This window comes from Gasterosteus aculeatus, chromosome Y (genome assembly GCF_964276395.1).
Source record: "Gasterosteus aculeatus chromosome Y, fGasAcu3.hap1.1, whole genome shotgun sequence".
Lineage (NCBI taxonomy): Eukaryota > Metazoa > Chordata > Actinopteri > Perciformes > Gasterosteidae > Gasterosteus > Gasterosteus aculeatus.
In genome coordinates this window covers 14,357,879-14,374,012 of record NC_135709.1, presented here as the reverse complement: position 1 = coordinate 14,374,012, position 16,134 = coordinate 14,357,879, and the positions used below count along the sequence as shown (strand labels likewise).

General features: G+C 46.1%; 3 protein-coding genes across 8 annotated transcripts in view; 1 reads left to right on the top strand and 2 right to left on the bottom strand.

Moving 5' to 3' along the window:
- LOC120812318 (MOB kinase activator 2) overlaps window positions 1–1,984 on the top strand; it is a 39,275-nt gene extending 37,291 nt beyond the window's left edge. For all 5 annotated transcript variants that reach the window (XM_040168172.2, XM_040168171.2, XM_040168170.2 and 2 more), the window contains exon 5: window positions 273–1,984. In XM_040168172.2, coding sequence (XP_040024106.1) covers window positions 273–571 — 299 coding nt within the window. In that variant the 3' untranslated portion in view covers window positions 572–1,984. The remainder of the gene's footprint in view (window positions 1–272) is intronic.
- On the bottom strand, window positions 1,357–4,491 carry LOC120812317 (ATP-sensitive inward rectifier potassium channel 11-like). The gene has a single exon (XM_040168167.2). It carries the CDS (start codon window positions 3,874–3,876, stop codon window positions 3,124–3,126), a length of 753 nt encoding a protein of 250 aa, XP_040024101.2. The 5' UTR covers window positions 3,877–4,491; the 3' UTR covers window positions 1,357–3,123.
- A 901-nt stretch (window positions 4,492–5,392) lies between these two features.
- Window positions 5,393–16,134, bottom strand: part of LOC120812315 (ATP-binding cassette sub-family C member 8-like) — a 36,742-nt gene continuing 26,000 nt past the window's right edge. For both annotated transcript variants that reach the window (XM_040168164.2, XM_040168166.2), the window contains exons 26-39: window positions 14,636–14,883; window positions 12,687–12,844; window positions 12,018–12,245; window positions 11,490–11,582; window positions 10,814–10,916; window positions 10,347–10,460; window positions 9,664–9,784; window positions 8,344–8,474; window positions 8,178–8,256; window positions 7,956–8,064; window positions 7,476–7,579; window positions 6,426–6,559; window positions 5,896–5,958; window positions 5,393–5,679 (exon numbers count right to left, since the gene is read on the bottom strand). In XM_040168164.2, the coding sequence (XP_040024098.2) occupies window positions 5,542–5,679; window positions 5,896–5,958; window positions 6,426–6,559; window positions 7,476–7,579; window positions 7,956–8,064; window positions 8,178–8,256; window positions 8,344–8,474; window positions 9,664–9,784; window positions 10,347–10,460; window positions 10,814–10,916; window positions 11,490–11,582; window positions 12,018–12,245; window positions 12,687–12,844; window positions 14,636–14,883 (1,823 nt within the window). In that variant the 3' untranslated portion in view covers window positions 5,393–5,541. The remainder of the gene's footprint in view (window positions 5,680–5,895; window positions 5,959–6,425; window positions 6,560–7,475; window positions 7,580–7,955; window positions 8,065–8,177; window positions 8,257–8,343; window positions 8,475–9,663; window positions 9,785–10,346; window positions 10,461–10,813; window positions 10,917–11,489; window positions 11,583–12,017; window positions 12,246–12,686; window positions 12,845–14,635; window positions 14,884–16,134) is intronic.

Genomic DNA, 16,134 nt, shown 5'->3' with positions numbered 1-16,134 from the left:
GATGCAAGTAGAAAAATAGTTAAATACTCAAATGATTTCTCTATTTGATGTTTGTAAAGAAAGGTTTTCATCCTTCCAATATATATATTGTTTTATTTCTTTTTTTTTAAGCTGACTTCCCCATTACAAACACGTGTGCTTGTTCTATTGTAAATCAAGCATTTAGGATTCACAGGATTTCTTTTTTTGATAATATGTAGAATAATTGAACAAAACGAAGCTTACCCTCTCCTGTGCTTAACCCGGTCTCTCCTCCTCTCTCCCCCCTCCAGGCAAAGAGTTCCCCAACTCCTTTGAGTCCTTGGTGAAGAAGATCTGCCGGTACCTGTTCCACGTGCTGGCTCACCTCTACTGGGCGCACTTTAAAGAGACCGTGGCTCTGGAGCTGCAGGGCCACCTGAACACTCTGTACGCACATTTCATCGTTTTCGTAAGGGAATTCAACCTGGTCGATCCCAAGGAGACCTGCATCATGGACGACCTGTCCGAGGTCCTCTGCACCCCCGCCCCGCCACCCGCACCCGCACCCGCGCCCTCCCCTTCTTCACAGAACCACGTGACGGAGAGATGAGCGGGGGGAGGTGAGAACAGCAGCCCGGGGGTGAAGATAAGATAGATGCGAGAAGCCAAGACAGCCTGCCCCACCCCCCTCTTTGGTGCCAGGGAGGGGTTTGTCACGCCAGCAGGAATTGGCGTGAGCATTCCTCCCAGAGGCAAATCCCTCCCACCTCCTCTGCAATTTAAAAGTATGTGTATGTTTGTTTTTCTTTTTTTTGTTTTATTTCACCTTTTCTGTTTTTCTTTTAAGTTTAATTCAGTTTTCATTTTTGCTGAGGGGGGGGGGGGGGGTGCAGTGTGGCCCCTTAGTCTCCTTCTGTCCTCTACCTAACATACAGTACAGGGAGGGGTTTCTGCTTTGCTTCAACCTGCTATTGTACAGTGTTGTTAATGTGAGGAGAAGAGATGTTCTCCTCACCTGCAGGCTTGTCCTTCCCTCCTCCTCCTCCTGCTTGGTGGGGGGGGGGGGGGGCACGGCCACCACGCTGGCCAGTAGGGAGCCACGTTACTGCCTGACGGGGCGATACTAGCCAATCACTGTTTGGGTTGTTTATGTAGGGGATGATTTGAAGCGCTTCCTACTCAGGACCTAAGAGAATATGTCACTGCTGCCAGAGAGGAGTTAGTCTCTCTTTTCTTTTGTTTTGATTCTCTCGTTCACAGACTGCTTATCCCTTTTTAGGGCCGACGTCGGGCGTGTTTAACTACAGTACAGTCACATAATCACATGGCCCAGCGGCCACCTGTAGAGGGCAGCGAACATGAAGAGAGGCTAACCCGCAACAGGGAGATAGAGATAGAAATATAAAAGATTGTATGATGGATATTTAAATTGGATTCGAGTCGAGACGGACTGGTGCCAATATGAGTCCGAGTCGTGTGCCGGTGCTCTGCACAGCAGCAGCCACTTGAACCGCCACCAACACCCACTTCAGCAGCACAGAAGGACAAAGACATGAGGTAATGTCTGCAGGCCCAGAGAGGCGCACACGGAGGGAGTGACGGGTGGGAGGAGATGATGTGGAGCTGCTCTGCTGTTTAACAGCCAGTGCTTAAGTCAGGTTCTCCACTCCTGGTTTATTATTTTTACCCGACCCATTTAAAATTAGATTAAAAAAAAAAAGATTATCAGAGGAAAATTAGTTCAGAAATAATAACAATAATGGTGTCATTACACATGTATAGAAAATGCACAGTCTGCTTGGACTTTACTGTACAAAGAATCACAAGTGGGTTCTCTCAGACATAGCCTTTGTATCGAGGAGGATTGGGTTCATTATTCTCCTTTTTTATTTATTTTTTTTATTTTGCAGGGTTCTTCAGTTCTGGCTCTCATTTTTATGTATTTTAATTATTAACTAAGTTAAAAGCAATTTAATATTTTAAACTCTGCAGATTATAATCTAATAAAAAGAGAGAAATGCCACTTCGCTTCAGAGTCTTTTGTATCGATGTGTTTGTGAAAATGATTTAAAAGGAAAGAAACAAGCTTGTTGTGTGCTGCCTCGTACAAATTATGACTTGACTACTTGAAGTTCACTATAGAGGGCTTTAGTTTTTTTCGATTCGTTACCTGAGGAAGAATAAAACCAAACTGTCACGTTTTTAACAGAACACTCAACTTAACAAACTTTTATCACTTGTGATTTTATACAGATTTTTAAAATTCATTTCAGTTCTTATGTTAGTCTTTCATTTGCTACAGGTTATAGGAAGCACAAGACTAATATGAAGAAAAACATGATGCAACGACAATCCCAACCTGTATATCTTCATATATTAGTCACGCAGAACTGACGCTGTACAAGGACACTTCCTGTTGGCTTAAATTGCATCTCGGTGATTTAAATTACTCTTGACATCAAGGAGAGGAGAGGGGGGAGCTGAAGAACACTTCTGATGATAAGGCCATTAAGATATCAACGCATAATATGCCATACAAATGTCATTAAAGTAATTAGTAGAACCGAAATAATGGCATAAAATACATTATTATGCAGTATGCCACTAAAGAAATTCTCATTGTAAGAGTACATATATAAAGAAAAAATGAGGCCACGTCATTTTCATATAAAATGTATAGTATAATATACTGTATTACGTTTTCATTCAATCTTTGACATTTCTATCAGCTACATGATCTATTTTTATTTTCATGAAGTACTATAATATGACATTTGGGTTTAGCTTGTTTTCACTTTGTATTAATATACTATATGAGGACTGTATAAGTCAATTTCTAACATTACATTATAAAATGTTTTCAGTGTTAGTTGACATACAATGAAATGTATGTATTTTAATGCTTTATGGAAGTGCATTCTAAATCTTAGGTCTTTTAAATCATATGGTCTAAACAACACCCCCACCCCCCTTCACATGAATAATAAAACATGCATACACTCATAATTATTGAAATAAAATGATCAGATGCAACCAAACTGCACTTCCTTTTCCTTCTGGGTCAATTCTGTGACCCTAAATGGAAACATGCACACATGTGATACTCCACAACACGCGTTCCTCAACTATACAAAATGTCATTGGCTGACGTGGACCGTGACGTCACTCGGGCTGCTTCTTTGACCTGCGGACCCCCGCGGAGCCGCGCCGCCTTCTCACCGTCGCCCGCAAGGTGACGCCCTCGTTCGGTTTAAGCCGCGGGATGCCGCCCGACTCGTCAAGTTTTTTGGCGCTGCAGCACGGCGTGGGGACCTTCGTGGTGTTCCCGAACTTGGAGTAGTCCACGGCGTACATGCCGTCCTCCGCGGAGACGGTCGGCACGAAGCGCTGCCCCCACAGGATCTCCTCCGACACGTATGAGGTCCTGGCCTGGGTGGTGATGCCCGTGGTCTCCACCACCCCTTCCAGCACCGCGATCACCTCGATGTCGTCGTACTGCAGGTCACCAGCGGACAGCTCGTACAGGGGGCTGTCCTTGTCGATCACGTGGCAGATGATGAGGGGGGACACCAGGAAGACGCCGTTGGTGCCCACCGGGTTATCCATGTGGATGTCGATCTGGTCCAGAGGCAGAACCTCGCCCTCCTCCGTGGCGCTTCTCCTGACCACCTGCAGCCGCACGGTGGCGCTGATGATCATGCTCTTCCTCAGGTCGCCGATGCGGATCATGAAGCACAGCTTGTTGTTGCGGACGGAGATGACTGCGTGCTTGCTGAAAATGAGCGTCTCCGCGCGTCGATTGGCCTGCGCGGTTTTCATGAAGATGCACCCGAGCATGATGGCGTTGATGAGCAGTCCGACGATGTTCTGCACGATGAGGACGACGATGGCGGAGACGCACTCCTCTGTGACCATCCGGCCGCCGAAGCCGATGGTCACCTGGACCTCTATTGAGAAGAGGAAAGCGGAGGAGAAGGAGTGAATGTCCTTTACGCACGGGACAAAGTCGTCTCCCTACTGGTCCAAGTCGCCGTGCGCAAACGCGATGAGCCACCAGATCATCCCGAAAAGGAGCCAACTGCACAGGTAGGACATGGTGAAAATGATGAGCGTGTGGAGCCATTTTAAATCCACCAGAGTGGTGAAGACGTCCAGCAGGAATCGACCTTGTTCTCTGATGTTGGTGTGCGCTACGTTGCAGGTGCCGTTCTTGGTGACGAACCGTGCTTTCCCCGGTTTGGCCTTAAAACACTTCGGCTGCAGGACATCCTCGGCCAGACGTGTGAGTAAATAATCCTCTGGAATGAGTCCTTTCCTGGACAACATAGCGCTCCCATGCTATACGGACCCTCAAGTATTTTGTTTGTGTTGCTTTTAGAGATCTCCTCGGCCCTGCTGAAGATGAATTACTCTCCTCTTCCCCCCGGGCGTCTTTCCTTACAACTCCTCAGCTGTCGAGCGCAGTTATCTCCCCCGTTTTTCTGGAGGTATGTGCACTCCTCGCGTTGCCTCCAGTCAGGCGCTCCACAACCGCGCATGCAGTCACAAGGGGGGGGGGGAGAATTCTCTCCTTCCAGCTCTGCAGCTGCCGCCGTCAGTCAAAGCGGCCCCAGACCGACTGGATGCGCCACGCTGCCCGCTTGCATCCACGATCGACCCCGTGTGCAATCACCGTGGAAATTCAGTCAGATGTTAAATGTTGATGCTTGAGCCAAGCGGCCCCCCTGGGCTGAGTTCTTATCACCCCCGTGGACCAGAAGGCACAGGCTTTAGCGGCACATTAGGCTGTTTGATGAGTCTGCCACTTCACCTGAGCTTGGTAACGTGAGATGGAGACGTTGTGAGGTAAGGTGGGCCTATTGTCCTCCACCATCTCTTTTTTCTTGACTAGAAGGCCGGAGTGGGACCCTTCAAACTAAAGCCCCCAGGCAGCCGTGAATATATAATGGGTTAAATATAGAGCGCTATACATTAAGTGGTCTTCAGGCTGTTTGGGGATGAGTTTTGCTTTACATGAATAGAAAGTGGGCCCTTTTCTATCTATTCATCCAGAGTCTTAAAATCACCACGGCTCCTTCTCTTCTCCATTCCAGCCACCGGACAGCTTATTTTACAGGCGGCCGTTCTCCTCTTCAACTTTCTAACGTCACACGTCAGCTCGGGCTGCAGCTGCTCACCCCGCCGTGACGCCCCTCTTAGAGTCTTAGAAGATATGGATATAGAACACCGTGCTGTGTCTCTGGCCCTTTGCCTTCATCTGGCTGGACAGCACGGCGTACTCTTCAGCGGATTTTGAACCCGCGAGCTGCTGATGACTCGTTTATTTCGCAACCGTCACAGCGTTTCATTCACACAAGCACAAAAAAAATCCTTTGGAGGTCGTCCCAGTCGTCATTCTGACTGAGCTCAACAGAAAAAAACCCCACACTTGTTAATGATCATTCATGTTTTATTAACAAAGCATTTACTTTGTATGTACAAATATTATACAAGACAATTATAAAATAAAAGGAATATATCTTCGATGGGACAATTGCACTTTGAATGGCTTCGTCTAACGCTTCTCCCTCTCCTCTTGTGCTATTTGTCTGCCCGTACGAAGGAGGCAAAGACGCTGTCTTCCTTGTCCAGCAGCGCCTGGGGCCTGTCGTACTCCAGGATTATCCCCCGCTTCATCACAATCACTAGGTCGGCATTCAGGATGGTGTGGACGCGATGCTGTGCGGCGGAGGGGAAAAGAATCAGTCGCTACATTGACTCTAAAAAGTAAAAAAAAATCAAAGCTTTGCCACACAAACTTTCATTTTTACACTGATAAGCACCACTCCAATGGCACTGGCTGGTAGGTTAAGTATGAGGTGCAATAAATGGTTGTGGGCCAGGAAGATACACGGGAATAATTTGCCCGGTGGAATTCTGGGGGGAGATACTCACTGCTATAGTAACTACTGTTCGGTCCGCAAAAGCAGTCATCACAACTTTCTGCAGGATGCTTTCCTGTGAGGACAGAGGGAGGGGGGGCTGATTTACTTTCATGACGGAGAATCAAGAACAAGCACAAAGTGGTATGCAAAGTTTAAAAAAAAAAAGCAATTTGAGCAGTTAACGTGTTCCTTGGTGCTTTTCAACCCCGTTGGAGCTTATTACTGTCACCTCTCTCGCTCCTCGTCCCTGATTAGACGCCTCACCGTGTTTCCTGGCGGGCGGTGCAGCTGCGTTATTGTATGCTGGAAATGTCGCTCTTTGTGACCCATGATCCTTGAGTGGGTCTTGCATGTGAAAACACTGACTCCCTTAAGGCTCCCAGCAATTTCCCTTCTATTTCCTCAGTTCTCTCCCCCCTAACACACTAAGCACACTTCCTCCCCCCTCTCGTCTCTCCTGCTTCCACAATGAAAACCCTTTAAATAAATGGACCAGGAGCAAATAAAAAACGACATGAATTGAAATGAAAAGACACTGACCGTTGCCATGTCTATGGAAGCAGTGGCTTCGTCCATGATGAGGATGCTGCTCCTCCTGACGAAGGCTCTGGCCAGACAGAACAGCTGCCTCTGACCCTGACTGAAGTTTTCTCCACCCTCTGTCACCATGGCATCTGAATGAAATGAACATTGTTAGTCTGGTGATATTCATGTATTTGGTATACTGGTGTAAATGTTAATACCAGAGACTGCTTCATGCGTGACATGGAACATTACAATGGCACTACGCTAGTATTTCAGACAAAGTTCATCAACCGTTAACTCGTACGGACCAATATCTTATTATGAAGAAAATTACAATTAAATTATACATCGCATGAGAAAATAAGAATAGGGTATGATTGTAAAAACTCAATTCCAATCCATTCACTTACAAAGACTCACTGCGGATAACTGGTCTGCTCAATATTCACCACAACACTCAACATCAACACTAAACGGTTACTTTAACTTAATTACTTTAACAAATTAGTCCTTAACCTCTGGGTGCAGATCAATATCTTAGCAGAGATTTGGCCCCAGTGAACGTTAATTAAAGCAATGAGTAACTTACATTGAACATGTTACACACTGACACACAAACGCATCTGTCATTGTCACATTGATTGAATCCGGCGACATGTGCTTTCTCTGCCTTTTCTTCATAAGTAAAAGGACGGACAGAGGCATTAAAAAACCTGGGGGATAAACTTCAAACCTAAAGCAGCTGAAGCAGCAACCTGCAGAGGCGAGGTCAGTGTGTATGTAGGTTGGAGAGGAACATGACTCTTACGCTCCGCTAACATCTGATGTGATGAGACCGCCGCTGCCGTCTGACAACTGCCGAGTCAAAAATACGATCTGAAGGGAGCCGAGCATGAAGTGGCTTCACACAGAATACGTAAAAGATTCATGCTCATGTGCATCTGATACAGCAGCCTGGCCGTTGTAACGAGAAACTACAGTTGCGTCAGAGCAATAGAAGGGAAGACTCACCAGGGAGATGAACACACACACACACACACATTTAAACAACCACATGTTTCTCACCCAGGCCTCCTGGGAGGGATTTAACAACAGGCTTCAGCTGAGCGATCTCCAGAGCTTCCCAGAGCATCTCATCTGTAGCCTTCATCTCCGGGTCCAGGTTGAACCTACGCGCACAAACGCAGGCGCGTGAACACGTAGAAATAGACTTTTGTCTTGATTACTTCATTAATTAGCTACATGGTGTTTTATCAACTAAACCCTGGACAAGGCCATTCCATTTATTCAACAACAACATTACATTTTAGGAATGTCATTGTGACCTTGATCTGCACTCTGTCTGACGGCATCACATAGCGCCCTTAAAGGTACCCTCATCTATCTCCTCGTCCAACGCAACAAAGGCTTGAGCATTGCTGTCTTGCGGTCTCTCTCCGGCTGTGCTGCCTTCATCACACAGTCTACAATTAACCAGGGACGTTTTCAGAGGAACGTCCTACTCGGCTCTACTTCATTTTCACCAAATATAACGTTCCGTTGTACCGGATGGCGCCGCTGAACAGGAAGGGGTCTTGAAGGATGATGGACAGGCGAGACCTGAGCGTCTGCAGAGGCAGCTTGGCGATGTCAATGCCATCGATGATGATCCTCCCTGCGAAAAAAAAGGGAGAGAGAGAATAACGAACCACACATCAAACACAGACTACCGTGTGAAAGCTTTTCAATGTGCTGAGTTTCAACGTAAGCGTGGACGTTTTGCTTTACCTTCAAACATGTCCACCATGCGGAATAAGGCCAAGGAGAAAGAGGACTTGCCGCTTCCCGTCCTGCCACATATTCCCACCTGAAAACCAACAAGTCCGACTCATTATTAACAGAATGATTCCATCGTTGGTCTTTGGTTTCACAGGCTGCCTCAGTTTGACGATACCTTCTGTCCGGGGTGGATGTGGGAGTTGACATTTTTGAGCACTGGCTTCAGCGCGGCGTCATATCGGACACTCAAATTCTGGATCTTGATCTCTCCGTCTTTGGGCCAGCAGTCAGGGACCTGAGACACAGCTGGGGACAGACGCAGAAACATCAGTACATTTCTACCCCTTCACATACAGACTTATTAGCACTATATGAAAACATGGTCTAACTTTAAACTGCACTTCTAGACTAGGGTGAAATTACACGGCTTAACCATGTACAGTCAGTGCTCTAAATTGTGGCCAAACACAGACAGTCAGTAACGCTGTTTATAATGTAAACGAAGGACATTAAATGTTCATCTGAAATAGTGGTCGCAGTTATATTTGTGTTTGTTGAAGTGCATTTGAATGAGCTCTGGTCGCCCTTTATGAAGGCAGCAGATATTCGCTGCACGCGGTCTCAAACTGAAGAGCGATTACTGGAAGTATTAATTAGAAGGCAGAACTGCTGCTCCCCGTTCTTAATTACAGTGCAAGCGGGAGAAGCAACACGACAGATGTTTCTCGTAGACTAATCACACAGAACACACAAGATATTTCATAGCCGCGTCCCAAAATGCGGCTCTCGTAGCAAAAGCATTTCATTGGTCATAAGTTTGCTGCGATAAAAACCTTTTTAGGATTCCCAAAGGGCCTCACGGCGGGACGGTGAAAGCAGTGAGCGGGATCGGCTGTGATTGTCGAAGCCAACCTGTGATTATCCCTTTTTAGTGTGCTCAACAGGTGTGTGACACAAGCCTGGCCACACAATCACAAAAGGACAGTGTGGCATTGCTGCAGGTGCACGCAGCGGGGCGTCCGACTGCAACCGGGCCGCCAAGTTCACAAAAAAATAAAGCCCCCTGGGTGAGAAACTAACTCTGCGGAGGTAAAACCATAAAAGCAAAGAGAGAATGTACAACTGCTGATTCTTCAGACAAAGACTGGATGAACATCTACAGCATAACACGGCAGGTTGAATAAAACACCGAAACTGAGTGGTGCTCATATCCAGGTTGCCGATGGAGACGCTGGTGTCTCGGCGTCAGTGCATAAGAGCAGAGCAGCCTTGGTTTTAAAGGCATTTTACAACAACAATTACATATTTATTGCGGTTGGCTGATCACGGAGGTAAAGCCACTAGGGCGGAAACACTGCTGCTTCGTGGCGTTCGTATTGCTGGACGCCGCTTTGTGTGTAGCCCGAAAAAGCAATCAATTCCAATCGAGCTCCTGGTAGAACTGGTTAAAGGAGTTTAATTTAAGAAGGGTCTTTGAAGGTGTGGCCGCACTCACTGAGCAGTCCCTCGTAATTCTCCGGTTCAGTTTTGAGCAGCCCGTTAATTCTCTTGACTGAACCGAGCTGCACTTCCATGTCTGCCAGGTTACGCACCATCCAGTTCATGTAGTTGGATACCTGATACATAAGAGGGAGGAGGAAGAGGAGGAGGAGGAAGAGGGGAGTTGGTTAATGTCAACGTAGGCACACACTTCATTTGCTGTGTCATGCGTTTGTCAGATACTGCAGTGGTGGATGTAACATAACAGCAGAATACATTTCTCAACGTTTACTTATTACTTAAATTTTGTAAACACATGTTTCCACCAGACTGAAGTATTATAATGAGAAAAGTTTGACTAAGATCTTCAACTGTAAAGTTTTTATTACCTAAGTATCAATAATGGAATATTGATGTTTTTCTGTTTCAACAGATGTTCAGGCAGATTTCACATTATTCACAATTTCAAGGTAATATTTTTTGCTGAAAGATACGCAAGATACTCTAAAATAATTGGTCAGGAGAGACGGAAATATATTCAGATATACAAAGAGCAGAACAAGAAAAGTAACTCAAATCTGTTGCCTGTGACACGTTATAAAAACACACACACACACACACACACACACACACACACACACACACACACACACACACACACACACACACACACACACACACACACACACACACACACACCAGGAGTGCGTAGGTCAGTCCCAGCCCCACCAGACCGGGAGTCAGCTGGTTGTAGAGAGAATTACTGATGGAGGTCACAGCCGCCACCAACACAACACAAGCTCCAATATACTCCTGCAGAGAAAGAGAGAGAGACACGTCAACGTAACAGCAGGAAGGTGAAGCATCGCTGCAAAGGTCAATTAAAAAGAGGAGATTTTGATTTAGTTTAAATGTAGAAGATGGACATGCTGCCAAAGAGCCCTGTTTGGTTTTCCTTCCTGCACACATGAATCTCCTGCGTCCAACTGTGAAACACAACGAGCCAAATGAGCTGCGAGCGGCTGATGGATAAAACATCACACGAAGAACACAGGGATTCAGTGTTTTGGGGATCCCAACAGAGGGAGCCAGCGACATAAACAGCTGCCGCCAACAGACCTAAAGCGGATTCCGAAGCACTGAGCGGGGGAACAAAGCGCCATTACCATTCTGACCTCCAGCCAACGGTTGGCCGCCGTGCGGAAGAGGGAAGCGATGTTGTTGGCGTCCGTGTACTGCAGTAACCTCTGTCTGAACCTGGGCTCGTACCTGCCGACGGAGAAAGAAAAAGTTTCCCTTTTTGTTTGTGTCCGACCGGCTCAGCGTGAACGATGACCAGTTAAATGATAATGTTCTGAAATTGTCTTGTTATGAATCTTCTGGACTCGTCATCATCATTAAAGGAAATTAAACACTGATAACGACCCTCACAACTTTTGAAAAACCTAATAAAAGAGTAATAAATGAGTCAATATTGTATGAATTTGTAACAGCTATCCACACAAAAAGTTAAAATGACAATAAATGTATTCAAATAGTTTTGTTTCAGAACTGCTGGATGCAATATAACTTCTCTGATAAGTCCCTTCACAATTGGAGATTTCAAGTTTCCACATCAAATTGCATATTTGGACCTTGATTGGCTTCCAAACTAGCTGTTATTTCAGAAAATCCTCAATCAAAGAGACACTTTTCCCAATCAACCGATGAATATGAACACAGACGTTTAGCGTGGAGCTCTGCACACACGTCATTTAGCACAGTGAGGCTCCAACATCCAAGTAAAAATATATGGTACAACAATATTCAGTTAAGATAGTTTGACCCGTTGTTAATGATCACCTGAGGGCCCTTATAGTGGTGAGACCTTCCACTGTCTCAGAGAAGTGGCAGAGCAGAGGGAGTTGGGTGCTGTCCTCCAGCTGCTGCAGGTCCCTGACCAGAAGACAGAGGACACAGAAAAAAGAAGAGGGAAATATCAACTGAAGCAAAGTTCAAATAATATTCTGATATTATCGTAGGTCGTAGGGTTGGAGAAGGGTTAGCAGAAGAGAAGAGCAGAAGTGAACGGTTCAATGGGTTCAGAGAACTGTTGAATCCAATAAAAAGATATTTCACTGCGACCTGCATCCCGCTCTCAATCGGATGGGTTCATGCATTTTAGCACCCGTCTCTATTATATGGGAAATAGAAGAGCTACAGTGCTGGAGAAAACGAAGCCAAAGAAAGCAACATTTGAAATATACAGCATTTTATTTTCAAACATGTATCCTTTGTTATTTGTGTTTAATTTCACCATCCAAATGAATTAAATGAAAACCGATCGTGACCAACACGTGTCCCTCCGTCCCTGCGTCCCATCCGACTGACCTGGAGGCCACCCGGAAGTACTTCTGCATGAAGTAGCAGGCGACGGCCAGCGGCAGGAGGGCGATGAGAAAGACGGGGGTCACATAGGAGATGACGCCCAGAGCGGACAAGCACAGCAGGGTGGAGCGGGAGAGGCACTCCAGGGTGGTGGGGATGTGCTGGTCAATTGTGTTTGTGTCTGTGGAAAACCTGTTGAGGATGCTGCCGAGCGGAGTCGTCTCAAACAGCCTGCAGGGACAAACGCGTTAAACTCAGTCTGTGATTTACGCTTTCATTTCCCCAGAATACGTCCACCCTCATAGTCTTTGGGACCATAATAATACTTTAGATATTTCAACATGTCACAAAATGAAAGATGTGCTGTGCGGTCAGCTAGATAATTTCATTATTTAATGTGAAAGTGATGTGTTTATTTAGCTGTGTATGTGAGTGTAGATACAGTACACGTTTATCCGCAGATGGTGCTTTGCAGCTCTGAGTAATGGGGCGAAAAGAGAAGCTCTTGCGTTGTTCCTCTGCTTAAATGATCGGTTTCAGCAAACACATGTTATCAGCACACTCACGTCTCTCCCGAACACAACCAGGCAGAGCTGCAGAACACACACACACACACACACACACACACACACACACACACACACACACACACACACACGCTGAGCGTCCAACCTCATGGGTGCCAGGATGATCTTGTTGAGCAGGTCGTGGTGCAGCTCTTTGGCCACTTTGAGGCCGGTCCACTCCACAGCCACGGAGGAGGCCAGACACAGGACGATGCCCAGGCAGCACAGCACGCTGAACACGGACAGATACCACGAGTGACAAGTCTGCAGAGGGGGGAGGAGAGGGGGCGGCTTGGTTACAACCGGGTCGAAACAGAGGCCAGCGACGCTTTAAAACATCTCATCTGGCAACATTTCAACTTTTTGGGAGGAGACGCTGTTCTCTGTTTTCCCCTCAATTTGACACCTGCGTCGTCTGTGATTTCACTCAGTTTGAATCAGACCTTTCTAGTATTTTTTTCTGCAAATCTACATGCGGATGTGCTCTGGACACACAGTATCCAACGTCCGTCTCTCTCATCATTCACACAGGAATATAAATATATATGCTAAATAGTATAGAACATTTAACCAGGAAGTCCAATATCATTTTGATTCACTGTTTTGAATCAAATATTTATTTTATTTCTTTACATACTATATACATTTTTTGATATTCTTCAGTACAGTTCATTTGTTTTTCTCACCCTCAGACTGCCTGAAGCAATGTACATTGAAAATGTTGAAAATGTTTAATCTCACTTAAGCAAAACACATTGCCAAGAAGAAGGGCGATAAATGTTCAAATAACGGCACACACTTTCCGACAGTCACACAACTGTGTGAAGAACAATAAAAATAGATTGTGAGCGAGAAGTTTAAACCGCACACAAGCCGATCGGGCCTCTCAGGTCATCCGTCAGAGGTCTACTCTCTGTACCCAGTTAGATCCGGGTCTGGAGAGGGTCCCTGCAGGGGGGGTTCACATTGCTAGACACCATATTCACAGGTGTGGCCTTCTTTGTTAAGCTGGCACTCAGTATTACGCGCCCCTCTCACTTGAGGCTACGCCCACGTAGCCACATCAGGACCAAAAGAAGGAAAATATAAAAATCTGCAACTCAAAAATATCAGATAAAATTTATTTAAGTGAAGAATGAAAATAAATATTTTATGCAAAACAATTCAAGAACTGAACTATATTTGACCTGGAAATACTTTTCATTCGCTATATTTTAAATAATCTAAACCAAAACTTTCCAGTTCAATGTTTTCAAATGATCAAAACCTTTGGCCTGGATTTGGCTCCATAAAAGTTAGTGTAGCTGGAGGGTGAAGATCTCGTTGTGTCGAGCTTCAGTAATATCTCTCCTCCTCTCATAGCTGTCCGGCAGCAACCTGCCAGTTACTTTGGCTTCTGTAGGACTGTGCGAAATGTGACTTAGCGTTACAATTCACAGGAGCGACACGCGCAGACACAAATATATCCGGAACATGAGAAGTTGCCAACAGCTGGCGCGTGACCCCGACGTGTGAATGAAGCAGCTTAACCTTCGCCTGTGCTGTGATTGTGTACACTATGTGTGTGCTCCTGTGAATGGTTTTCAGAGTCTATTGGGGAAGAGGTTGCTGACGAACAGTAGCTTTAAACTGAATAGAGGGGAAAGTTTGAATTGGGGACAGATTTTCTTCTGTTGTTTCTATACAGAACATAATGTCGTGGCTCTCTTGAGTTTCCCATTATTTCTACAAGTCAGATTTCTCATTTTGATTGGAACAGATGCTTCTTTGTCACAAAAAACATTCATGAAGTTTGGTTCTTTTACGACTTTATTATGGGTTAACAGAGAAAGTGATCAAATCTGCTGTCATTTATTTATAATTTATGATTGCTGAGTTGCAGTTGCCTGAGGGTGCATTAGCAAACACTCCTAATCTGAAATAGGTCTGCAACCTCTACTTCCATGTATTCATTCTAATTCATCGACTAATTGCTCGTTGAAAAGGTGAAAATTGGCGCAACGACTTCCTAAAGCCCTCGGCGACCAGGACACACTTCCCGGTTCAGCCGCTCACCTTGACAATGGTACAATTGCGAGCCGTCGCTGCGATCTTGGCCGCAATGACGTTGGACGTCCAATGCGCCAGCCAGTAGTCAATGGCGACCATGAGGGTGTGTTTGAGGAGCTGGGACAGCAGGAGCACGGTGAGCAGGAGGACCCCGGCGGAGGACAGGTAGGTGCCGCAGGAGTGCCAGGGGATGGTGGCACGGTGTCGCATGACCTGCGACAGGTTTTCGCCGTCCTCGCTCTCCACGGATTCCTCTGGGATTAAGACAGAGGTGAGTTCAAATGTTTTTTGAAAGTGAGTTTGATTTATTCTGATTTCTTTCTTTATTCTAGATGGAATACGTGAATGTGTATGTTGGCCTTACAACACTAATGTCTGCATTTAACTCCTCTGCTTTGACTCACTGCTCACGTGATCTCTGACCTTTCGGACGTTCCTCCTACTCGTCCGAACCCTCCTGCTAAATGTTTCATTATCTCTGTTTTCAGTGTCTGTTGAGCACATTTCTCAGATTTACTAGCACTTAGCATTTAATACCACAGGACTGGAGGAGAAGAGGAGGAAAGAGAAAGAGGGCCAAAGGAGAGGAGCAACCACAGAGAAACTAATCTAAAGACTACGACATCCACAACCATGTTCTTACGGAACAAGCAAAATGCTCATTCGCACGAATGGCATCTTCTTCAGGGGCGAAGGCACAGCCACGACACCGGCTGGGTCTGAGGAGTTCCTTTGCAACCTACTGCCTCCTCCCAACCTGCCATGTAACTTCATGCAGCAAGCTTTGGGGCAAGAAGCTTCACATGGGAGTCCACCAGCCGATGGAAAAAACGGGGGAGTACGAGAAGAAAAGAAACGGAGAGGAAGACCAGCAGGGTCAAACAGACGACAGCGACCAGCATCTACTGGGCAATCATGCTGCCATTAGGTGGGTTTAACAAAGCAGAGGTGAAAGAAATATGGGGGAAAAGTAAATGATACATGGTGAGCTTCTAAAATGGGGGGGGAGGAAGGAAGGAAGGGTGGGGGAGCTGACATAGCTGCGGGTTGCTTGCAGGGTCACAATTGTCACAGACTTCTTCTTTTTTTCTTTTTTCGGCCACACCTGCTCCATTGAACAAGAAAGCTGAAGGCATCTCACAAGTCACCTCAGGGGCTCCACCGGCACGCGGGAGACAACACAGAACACAGATAAAGAGGACAGCCACTGCACCTTAGCACCATCCACCACAGCTGCACATTCAAACAGCAGAGACACACACAGATAAAGGATCAGATTCAGAGTTTAGCCACATCAGGGGCCTGCGGGCGGGCAGCGGGGGGGGGGGGGGTCATATCTGGTTGCTGCTAAAAGTCCAAAGAGAAGCCAAGTCATGAGACGCCAGACTCAGCAGAAAGTCTTGAGCATTTGATACCCATGTCCTGTTTTCTTTTGCATGGACAGGATATAATGAATAAAGGACAGGGGACACACGGGGGATTCGTGTGATTGCAGCGAGTGTTAC

Bases quoted from the DNA above. Each gene is read 5' to 3' on its own strand.
- LOC120812317 (XM_040168167.2), bottom strand. From the start codon at position 3,876: ATGGTCACAGAGGAGTGCGTCTCCGCCATCGTCGTCCTCATCGTGCAG.